This window comes from Solanum dulcamara, chromosome 3 (genome assembly GCF_947179165.1).
Source record: "Solanum dulcamara chromosome 3, daSolDulc1.2, whole genome shotgun sequence".
Lineage (NCBI taxonomy): Eukaryota > Viridiplantae > Streptophyta > Magnoliopsida > Solanales > Solanaceae > Solanum > Solanum dulcamara.
The window spans coordinates 17617205-17628986 of record NC_077239.1 but is presented as its reverse complement, the minus strand read 5'-3'; the positions used below and the strand labels follow the sequence as shown (position 1 = coordinate 17628986).

The 11782-nt window shown below is 35.0% G+C and overlaps 1 protein-coding gene across 1 annotated transcript; it reads left to right on the top strand.

Annotated features, from left to right (window-relative positions):
• The first annotated feature begins 9765 nt into the window (after positions 1–9765).
• On the top strand, positions 9766–10523 carry LOC129881581 (17.4 kDa class I heat shock protein-like). Its single transcript, XM_055955748.1, has one exon. It carries the CDS (start codon positions 9889–9891, stop codon positions 10366–10368), a length of 480 nt encoding a protein of 159 aa, XP_055811723.1. The 5' UTR covers positions 9766–9888; the 3' UTR covers positions 10369–10523.
• Positions 10524–11782: the final 1259 nt, after the last annotated feature.

The following is an 11782-nucleotide window of genomic DNA, read 5'->3' as shown; positions in this document are numbered from 1 at the left end:
ACTTCTCACTTTCTACTTGCTCCGCATATGTCATGAATCTAGATATATCCATCTCTTGAATTAACATAGCCATTTTGCACTCCGTTGCAACCATATCTGACACACCCGATACAAACTTCCTCATACGAGCTCTTGATTCGGCCACCAAAAATGGAGCATATTTTAAAAATTAAGCAAACTTGAGGGCATACTCCCTCACACTCATTCCACCTTGCTTGAGGTTGATGAACTCTTTCACCTTAGCCCCCTCAACTCTAGATGGAAACAGTAATCAAGAAACACCCCTTTGAACTCATCCCAAGTCATAGGCTCCGCCTCTCTAGGCCTCTCACTTTTTCATTGATAACACCAAATTTGTGCAATACCCCTCAATTGGTACGTAGCCAACTCCTCCCTTTCAACCAGGCTAATCCTCATGATCTCAATAATGTTATGGATACTATCATCAAATTCTTGGGGATCCTCAACAAACTCTTGGGGATCCTCATCAACCTTGGAACCCCAAAACTCCGGAGAATTCATCCTCATGAAGTCATGAACCCTTGTTGCAGCCGTTCTAGCATTTGAATTTACGGGAGCAACAACCTCACGATTCACTTGAAACGTAACAGCTTGAGCAAGTACTTGAAAGGCCTCTTGGAACTCGGCATTGGAAACTTAATCATTCATAGGGTCAGTTGGATCTTGTTGCTCCTCTTCAACCACGTTCTTTCTAATAGGGTATCTTCGTGGAGGCATATTCTGAAAATTACAAAGAAAAAGCGTTAGAGGGAAAAGACTTAACCACTCTACCGCATGACATAGATCATGAAAGAAGTGAGACCTTTCCTAAAACATTTATAGCCTCTTATCTATGGATGTGACACGCTTCACACTAATGAATAAGACTTTCATTAACGCGGCTTGTTAGACTCCCTAGGACTCTTCTAAACCTTGTGTTCTGATACCAAGTTTCTTAAGACCCAACCTAGGGCCTAGTCATAACACGACGATTGGGACGCGAGAGACCCCAACCATAAGCCATCTTAGAATTCATTGCATACATAAGGTAAAGAACAATATAAAAATAAGAGGAATTAATCATAAGTGGGGTAAGGGACTTAGGGAAACCCAACTCCATAAACGTCCAAACCGGACTACACCAGTACATCATCCAAACATGCCTCTAGTTTAACCTTCGACGGGGCATTAGGACAAGCTCCTAGCTCACCCTAGCAATAGAAGAAATGTCTAAGCAATATAAATATGAAATAAAGTCTTGTCCTCGGTAGAATGAGGACTCACCAACTCCTTGGAGATCTAAAGAAAACTCTAGCCATGGGCGGGGTAGTTGTGAGTGTCGTCCGTCCCTACAATATGAGATAATGTAGGCAAAATATATGTTAGTACATTTTAATGTACTAAGTATGTGGGTATGCATGACAAGTAAGAGAACATAATCAATATGCCAAAAGATGCATGACGAATCATAATGGGCATGAGTATAGCTTAAAAGCAATTTTTAAACATAATAAATTCTTGGTCAATGCATACGATAAAACTTCAACTTTCAACTCATAACTTGATATCTTAAAGCTTAACTTGAACTTGTATGGGATAAGACCTTTAACCGACAACTAAGACCATGCGAGCTACTACATGAAATCCAATGACTCCTGTATTGAGACAAGTCGATGAATCCTGCATCAAAACAAGGGAGGCTACTTTGCCAGGGCATACTCCAAACATAACTCAACTAAATTGGGCTATGTGGATCCACTAGCTAGGCCATGAAGGAAACCTACATGGGCAACGTAGTTTGGGACTTTAGGTTGCTGCTAGCATTCCCTTGGATAACCAACTGCATTATCCAACCGAACCCCACCTATAACTCTTATGCATGGGCATCTATGATTCAAATTGAAATCATGCAATTTATATGAAAACATGTATATAAAGATCATTGATATCATCTAAAAAAACAACTCAGCCCAATGCAATTCATCAAAACTAGGGTTCATAATCAATTATAAATTTAATGAAAACTTGAGAAATCTTTGGGACTTCATGGGTCAAAAGGCCCCATGAATCAATTCCTACATACCTTGCTTGAATTCACTAGGAATTGAAGAAGAACCTTGAAGAAACCTGGAAACCCTAACTTGGAGATTAGAGAAAAACCTTGAGAGACCTTGTGAGTTCTTGCCTTGGAAATTTTAAGAGAATGAATTGCATAGGAGGGGATTTTGAAGAATAGAGTATTTATAGACTTTGAACTTGGCCATAAAAGTGTCTAGGTTCATTGAACCGAACTTTAGAAAAGACACAATTGCCCTTCATTAATTCTGGAAAATTGACCCTACGGACCCTATTATACGGGCCGTCTTGGCAACAATGAGTCATCTAAATGACTCATCCTGCATGTCTAAGAAAAGGTCTGAAAATAGAGTCTATGAAGTTTGAGAAGGGGTAGGGTTTACGTCCCGTCGTCAAGGAAATGACCTATCTTTTGGGCTCATCCTGCAGGTCCCAAAAACCTACAAAATTCAAGCCTCTAAAGTTATGTGATGGGTGATCTTTATTACCCATCCTTACTTCTATAAGCCGTCCTATCAAGTTGTCATCTTGGCCTGAGGTATCCTTGAAACTTGGCCTCTAAACTTGGTTTACGAGGGATTTCTACGACCCATCCTGATAAGCCGTAGAACCTCTCCTGAGGGCAATATCAAACTATGCTCGAAGGGTCACTCTACGACCCAACCTTATGAGCCGTAGAGTGACTCGATCACATAGATGGGTTCAAAATTTTGAGACTTTCCTCCTTGGTTCCATCTTTCCAACTTATGAGGTCTTACATTTAGGTTTCACAGGTGATGTCCATGGTGCGGACCATGGACTGTTATGGCCTCAATGGTGGAGACCACCTACAGGCCTCTGTCAAGATCCTTACTATGACCACTCTCTAAGACCATATTGGCCTTCATGGATTGTGAAGGTCTCCGTGGAGGAAGTCTTGCAGACCCCCTTACAAGTCCCAAAGTTCTCAAATTCAAGTTTATCATCACAGACGACCACCATAGGGCGTAGTGCCCATAACGGACTGTGGTATGTCTCATGGTGGGCACCTCTTTCAAGACCATTTTTCAGAAGTCAAGTCCCTAACCGCGATGGTGACCATGTGCCATATTGCTCACTACGATCCTTGGTGAGGTCCCGCCGAGGTGCCCAGTTTCAGTTTTCAATGAGGGTCATTAATGAATATGGGTGGTTTATGGGACTAGATTCTTTCCTATTAACAAATCTAAGTACTCTTAACCCTTTCATTCTCTCATTAACCCCCAAACCTCAAAATTTTCTCTCCTAAGGTTTCTCTCAAGAGTCTTCTTCTTCTCTAAGAAATTTCAAAGGATTTCTTCAAGGTCTAGCTTCAATTCACTTTAGTTTGGGGCTCCTAAAGATCAAGGTATGTGGGACTTCATTTCTGGGTATCTTTAACTCATGGAATCCCATGTTTTCTCTTCAATTTCTTTATGAATTCTTCAATAAAAAAGTCCTAATTTTATGATTGGCATTGGGCCTCGTAATTATGATATATTTCAATATTATTAGTCTTCTTGTGCATAATTCATATCATATTGCATGATTTTAAGATGAATTTAAATAATTTATGATATATACTAGTTTTAATTATGATTATGAGTTATGATCGTGATTTTCAAGTTATATTCAATTAGGGATGTCAAATGGGCGGATTGGGTTAAAATTAAGAATAATAAAATGGGTTGAAATTAAAATTGGGTTGGGTCATGACTTGCCCAAATTTACTTAGGGATCAAATGGGTTGGGCTCAATTGGATAAAAATTGGGTTGGGTCATGACCCGCCCAATTTGACCCATTTAATTTCAATAATTGTAACATATATTATTTACCTTTTATAACCACAAATTTAAATTTCAACTTAAAAAAATAAAAATAAAATCTTACAAATGGATAGATTAATACTAAAAGATATAAAATAGATAGTTATTCATACATTTAATATGAGAGCATACATTACACCAATGCAAATAAAGAGCCTTAAAATGGGTTAAAATTGGAGATTAAGTTGGGCTCAATTGAAGATTCTTTTTAAATGGGTTAAGGCTTGAATGAGTTGAGATTGAACCCAATACAAATTATTTTGAGCTCAACCCATAAATATTTGGGTGGGTTGGGCGGGTTATCTATATTTGAGTTCATTTTGACACCCCTATATTCAATGAAAACTTTATTGAATGATCTTCAAAAATTTATGAATGATTTATGAAAAGTTTTGAATGATGATTCTACGATGTTTCAAGAAAGTTAATGATAGGGTTACTTAAGACCCTAAAGATTCTTTATGAACACGAATTCGCAATGATGGAAGGTCTACACCCACATTACATGAATCACATGATAGATGAGCTATTCTTATGATTTTACTATGATGATGATAGATGAGCTATTCTTATGTTATCTTTATAAAGATGGATTGATACTATTATTATTATTATCTTTTCTTGTGATTTTATTAACTATATTTTCATGAAAGTTCCATTGGAATAATGACTAAGCACCAAGAGGATTTTAAGGTGGAGTTTGGTCCGGTATGCTATTGTAGCTATCCAAGGGAATCGTAGCAGCAACCTTTAGTCCGAAACAATGTTGCCCGCATGGTTCAAAGATGCCAATATGGCAAAACTAGTGGATCCACATAGAAAAGTTAAAAGAGTTACTTAATGGAGTATGCCCTGACAAGGTAGCCTCCCCCATCTCGATATGGAAGTCATTGGATTTCATGTATTAGCTCGCGCGGTCTTATATGTTGGTTAAAAGTCCTATCCCACACCAGTTAAAATAGGTTATAAGTTTTTATGATGACTTTGAGATTTTTGATGTATTGACTAATGATATAAATGTTTTAACTGTTTTTATGACTTTATTTAAGTTTTAAAGATAATGGTCTTGCATCCCATTATTCATATTGATTATGTAATATGTTTATTGTTCATGCATCTTCTTACATACATAGTGTATTTCATATATTAATGAATACTTTTCTGCTACATTGTATAATAATGTAGGATCCGACGATTATGTTTATCCTCCTATCGCTCGTGGCTAGAGCTCATTACTGTTGTATAATTGGTGAGTCTTCATGTTTCAAGAACGAGGCATTTTAATTGCTTATGAGTCTATGACTTTGTTTTTACCTTTTATATTGGGTGAGCTAGGAGATTGTTTATGCCCCCATCTAGTAGTAGAGGCATGTTAGATAGTATGATTTTGTGTTGGTGTTTTCTCATTTCGAGACTTATGCTTTTATTGAGATGTTGCTTCCGTATCTATGATCTTGCGTATTTACTTTATTTACCTTATGTATGCTAATGAATGATGTGCTAAGAGGCTTGGTTGGGGTCCTTAAGGATTTAAATCATCGTGTCACGGCTAGGTCCTAGTTTAGATTGTGAAATTTACCCTCAGTGGCTCGCAAAGTAATGTTACGTCATGAATGTTCTCAGATCAGAAATCTTAAATGACTCATGCTTATGATTTTTTGCTCTAAGCACTTTCAGTGATCCTTTCTTTTCAATCTTGATGTCACTGTTGAGGATAGTAGTTGAGTTATGGCAGATGTGAGAGAGTAGGTGTTCCTTATTGTGATAATTATGGTGTGCTATTTTCCATGTAAGGTTATAAATGTAAAGAAAGAGCGAGATGAGGTTTTTTTATGTACAACAGACAAGTAAGAGTATATCTGGTATACCCCTTAGTATAAACTGATACAATTGCAGGTGTAGAGATGATAAGGTTGGCATGAAAATTCTTAAGAGATGTTGAATTCAAAAAATCCATAAATTGATTAGAATAATAGGCTTGAATGAGTGGTTGTCATTACGTGAGTGACTACAGCATGCTATTGATGTCTTCTTGTTAAGGGTTTCAAGTAAGTATATTGGAATAGTTATAGTACTAGGCTTGAATGTGGTATCGATGACATGTGGATGAATGTACGATGCATGAGGTGCTTCTTGATTTGGACTCGAGGTTGGTTGAATGTAACGGTAAGGAATAGTAGTCTTGGGATAAATTCCATGTAGAGGTATAGAACATGAAGCTTGTGGTTTAGATTAGCATAATCATCTTATATGTAGTACTTTGTGACTTTGCGTTAGGCTTGAACATAGTAAGAGCATGCAGTTAAACTTAGGCTTTGGTGAGAGCTATAAGTTTTAACAAATGAGGTGTAGTATTCAGAAAGAAGAGCATAGTGGAGAAGAGTTGCTAAGCTCGAAAGCTATCAGTTGTATCACATAATGCATAGTAGTCCTATTCTTATATCAAGCCCATAATTCTCTTCCCAAAAGTTATGAGAAATTTTGATGAAAGCGTTTGAGGTAATACTCTTTTCCATGTTTCAAATTCAGTATTTATTTGTGAGTAAATATTTCAGTTCCATCATTGCATTCATGCCTTGTATATTTTACTACCTTGTTCATCATTCGAGGATGAATGATCCTAAGGGGGAGATATTGCAACACCCCAAAAAAATTTATGCTAAGATCCGAATAATTCTTCATTGCATATAGGCTTGAACTCGATGACTTCTTATTATAGCTATATGTTAGGATAAATTCCTCAGTATTTAAAGTGTATTAGATGTGGTTTAGGGTCATAAAGGATCTCTAACCCAAGACAAGTTCAAAGAATTTCTATCGGCTAAGTTTTCGCATGAGTTCGTATAAGGGTCAACTTCAAATTACTATATGTCTCAATAGATAAAGATTTAGGTAGTCCTTGACCTATCATATTAAGGATCTACGAGTCTTTTTTCCAATGCCACTAATATTGTATCAATCAGAGTTTGAAGTAAAAAGTTATGACTATTTTATCAGAGATACTCCAACCTGACAGAGGTCCACGATGGCTCCACGACTTAGTGAGGATATAAACTTCAATGCCTAAGCTGAACAATGCCTCTTTTAATTTTTGAGGGTATTTTTATCCTAGGAACCTTTGGAGAGTTATTTTAATGCGTCTAAATGTGTAAAAATCAGTTTTCATAATTAAAAACCCTCCCATTCACACCTAAACTTGAACGCTCAAGAATTTTCAAGAACACATCAAGTTAGGGTTCTATTTCAAAGTTCTTCATCAAGGTAAGCTCTTCTCCATATATTTCAAGATTTCCAACCAAAATTTCTTTGTCTATTCAAGAATCGCTTAGAGAAATCTTAAATCATAACCAAAGGGTTTCCAAGAAAACGAATCCAAGAATTTAAAGAAATGATCTCTTGATTGTTCTTCTTCAAGTTAGGATTCTTCATCAAGAATTGTGGAGCATTTAAGGTATGTAAGGATAATCATAGTGATGGATTGAGTTCGTTCCCACGTCCTACATCTATCTAAATTCAGTAAAACCGTAATCTAGAATTTTATTCCTTCATTTTGAGTAATTTTGAGTTAAGCCTATTGTTGAATTTTAACTCAATTCTTGAGTCATTGTATCCATATTATTGAATATTTTTGTGATATTGTTCATGTCTATATTTCAGTATGAACTCTACTTCTTGAGTGATTTTTGGAGTATTTGAAAAGAGATCATTTTAACTATATAATTGCTTGAATTAATTTTTAAAAGGAGTTTTAGAACAATTTCGGAAAAGAGTTTTAAAGAAGAGTTTTGAGAAGAGTATAGGGAACTAATGGGTCGTTTGGTTTGAATACAAGTTATGATGTGATTAGTTATGAGGGATAAGTTATGACGGGATTAATTATGACGGGATAAGTTATAATGGGATAAGTTGTGATCGAATTATTTTTTATTGAGTGTTTGGTTTGTTGCATTCAAAATAATATGCATTATATAAATTCTAAGAATAAATTATTTGTTTACACAAATACCCTTTATGAATGTGAAAAGTAATGCATAAAAAGGTCTAAAGGGATATTTTTGTCATTTACCTACTTTATTTTGGGATTATTATACCACCATAGAGGAGGGATAACTTATCCAGGTATTAATTATTAACTCCGGGATAAGTTATCCCGGACTTGCCAACCGAACGACAAATTGAGTAGCACTATAATTTAATCCTGGGACTATTTGATGTTATCCTTCACACCAAACGACCCCTTAAGTATTTCCCAAAGATAACATTTTAAAGAGAAACCTTGAATTCTAAATAAGTTTATTTGAGTACTGAGATACTCCAAAAGCAATTTTTTCTTTTAAGAGACTAGTTTGAGTAATTACCTCAAATCCATAAAAGATAATGTTTTTAAACATTGAAGTTGAGCAAAATATATAATCATTGAGAGTAGCATTTAGCACTGATATGGGGACGAGTTCAGAAAACTCATAGCCCTCATAAATGTAACAGTAGCCAACATGGGTAAAGGATTCATACTTTTCAGATGACTTCCTTATAGTAATTAGTGGATCTATTTAGTTGAGAGGTCTTATACCCTGACAAGGTATATGACAGTTCTAGCAGCATGGGCGAGACGATGTATCATCACGTAACTCATAGTGATGGTTGTCGGTTAGAGAATCTCCCAAATAGAGTTAAAGAATATTTTTACCATATTACTTTATATTGTTGAGTTCAGAGATGAGTAAGTATTTTGTAAAGATAAATGATTTTATTTCTTTATTTCTTTACATCCAGTTGAGTATATTATTATGTTGCAGTCTTTCCTTTCAGTTATTTTCACTTCGGCTATACTACATACCTGTATATTTCATGTACTGACGTTATTCGATGCTGCATCGTTTGATGATTCAGATTCAGGTACTCTCGAGCACAGATACTTCAGTAAGATCTCTTATATCAGCAGTTGGTGAGACCTCCTTGCTTTCGGAGGGCTCCAATATAGTTGGTTCAGTTTTATTTAATTTATAGTCAGGTAGCTGTGGGCCTTGTGTCGACACCTATCTTCAATTAGTAGAGGCTTCATAGATAGAAAAAGTTAGTAAGACAATTTAGTTTATTTATTCTGATATTTTAAAAATTATCACAATTATATTAAGAGCTATTTTCAGACGTTACATAAATTGAGATTTAGTTGTTTTAAGTTTGATTTAAATGTTTTTATTAAGGGTTCACTTTTTAAAGCTTCCGCATATATGTTTAGTCTTCAGTTTAGTAATCAGACAGCCCAAGGGTTCGCTTGGGACCAACAATGATTTTTGAGTGCCGGTCACGTCCAGGGTGTAGGCTCAGGTTGTGACACTCTCGCTCTTTCAATTTATGTGGCACTGAAGCCAACTTTTTTATATATCTTTTTAATTTTTAAGTCGTTAATTATTATGGTTTTAGTACTTTTTACGTCATTTTCAAATAACATATGCTACCTCCTTTGTCCTAATTTTATGTGACACTAATAGAATTTCAAGAGTCAATCAAATTTTATATGTATTTTAAATTGTTAACTATTGTGATTTATAGTAGATGTTAGTCTCACTATCCTAATTTACGCATAGAATTATATTACAATGTCTTATCAATTTACATATGTTCATTGTTTACATGATTTATTACTAAATTTCTTAAACTAATTTCTTGTAAATATGTACAAGAATATACTAACAAATCTCTATTCCACGATTTTCTTTTTGATTGTCATTATTTTTCCTTGAAGAAAACCAACAAGTAACAAGAATGGTGTGGTGAAATATGTTCTAATTTTGAACTCTGTAAAAAAAAAATATATTGTTAAAGCTGATTAAAATGAATTAGGGATTATTTTAATTATTTCTCAGTTCATCGCCTATAAATATCAGCAAGTTATCAAGCAAATCAAACACTCCAATCAAAGGTTAAAAATCAAGCTTTAGAATATCTTCTTCCAACAGCAAAGTTGCCAAATTCTGCCAAAAGAAAATGTGTCTGATTCCAAGCTTCTTCGGTGGTCGCAGGAGCAACATCTTCGAACCATTTTCCCTCGACTTATGGGATCCATTCGAGGGCTTTCCAATTTCAAGCACAATCACCAACGCCCCCTCCTCTGCCCGTGAAATCTCCGCTTTAGCAAATGCAAGAATCGATTGGAAAGAGACCCCAGAAGCTCACGTCTTCAAAGTGGACGTTCCGGGGATTAAGAAAGAGGAAGTAAAAGTCGAAGTTGAAGAAGGAAGCATTTTACAGATTAGCGGTGAGAGGAGCAGAGAGCAAGAGGAGAAGAGCGATCAGTGGCACCGTATGGAGCGGAGCAGCGGTAAGTTTTTAAGGAGATTCAGGCTGCCGGAGAATGCAAAGACGGGAGAAATTAAGGCAGCGATGGAGAATGGGGTGCTCACTGTGACTGTTCCGAAAGTAGAGGAGAAGAAACCTGAGGTGAAGGCCATTGACATCTCTGGTTAAACTTGTGCACATCAAGTGTTTCCCTTTCTGTTTTCTTAAGTGTTTGGTTTGTTGAGAGATTGAAGCTTTTAATCTGAATTATGTGTTATGTGTAATTGTATAAAGTTGTGGGTGTAAACAAGAAAATGTTGGTGAGAGTTTAATTAATGAAATAATTTGCTTTTCAACATTTATTTACCACTTGTTCTTTCTCTTGAATTGTTTTTAAGAAGTAGGATCCTCAACAGTATCTCTCCTAATTCTTCGACACGTAAAGCAAATGGCTGGTTGTTCTGTTACATTAACAATTCTTGATAACAGACATTTATACAAATTTGGAACAAACGGTTGAAAGTGATTCAGTAACTAAAGCTTTGTGACTTCCATTTTCAGAGTAAGTGAAAGATTTTATTAGAAATTCCAAACGATCAAATCTCAAAATGTGATTTCTTTTAGTTGTAGAGACAAATTTCACAATTTTAATATTCATACTCGGTTTAAAATCATAAAATAATCAATAAATCACAAATTTAATGTCAAAAAATTGATTTATCCATAATATAATGACCTTAAATATAAAATCTCAATGAAAATCAACTGAATAATTATGGAAGAGTATCAAAATAATGATTAGATACTTACCCACTTGTTAAATTGAGAAGAATCTTGCAAAAATCACTTAATTTCGAGTTCGAAAACTACAAATATACTCAAAATATCAAATAAAACTGTCTGAGAGTTATATACAACAACAACAACAACCCAGTGAAATCCCGCAACGTGGGGTCTGAGAAGGATAAAGTGTACGCAGAGCTGACTTCTATCAAGGTAGGACGGTTGTTTCGAAAGACCCTCAGCTTAATAAAAGCATAAAAGCATAAAAGCATAAAAGAGGTTAGATAAGGCATATATGAAAAAGTATCTCAGAGTTATATACACTTTACATAAAATCTGCACTAGCATTTTTGCACCAGATATTATCGTACCAATAATTTATTTTTTCACTTAAAAAAAAATAAAAAAATTTCATATCTCCCTTATATGACCTCTAAATGTACTGATTCTTTTTCCTCTAAATCTTAAGCGATGCTACAAATCTACTTGGTCAATGGAAACTCAATTTAGTATTTGTTTGTCCAATTAGATATAATATTTGCTTGCTAAAAGTTATTTTATATTTCGTGATCAAATTCTAATTTCGACTTATCAAAAAAACATCAAACTTTTAAAATTAGTCATATAATTCATAAATGAATCTCTTAGTTGACACATTTTTATGCTTAAACAATGTCAAAATAGCCCAAAGATTAGGTTCATCTAACTCTCATTCAAAATCTTACTAGCTTAGAAACGACATTTCGGATTCAATGGAATTATAAAAACACCCAAACGAGGTTGTCTTGATCGTATGTTTGACCAAAGTAAATTATTTAAC

Bases quoted from the DNA above. Each gene is read 5' to 3' on its own strand.
- LOC129881581 (XM_055955748.1), top strand. From the start codon at position 9,889: ATGTGTCTGATTCCAAGCTTCTTCGGTGGTCGCAGGAGCAACATCTTC.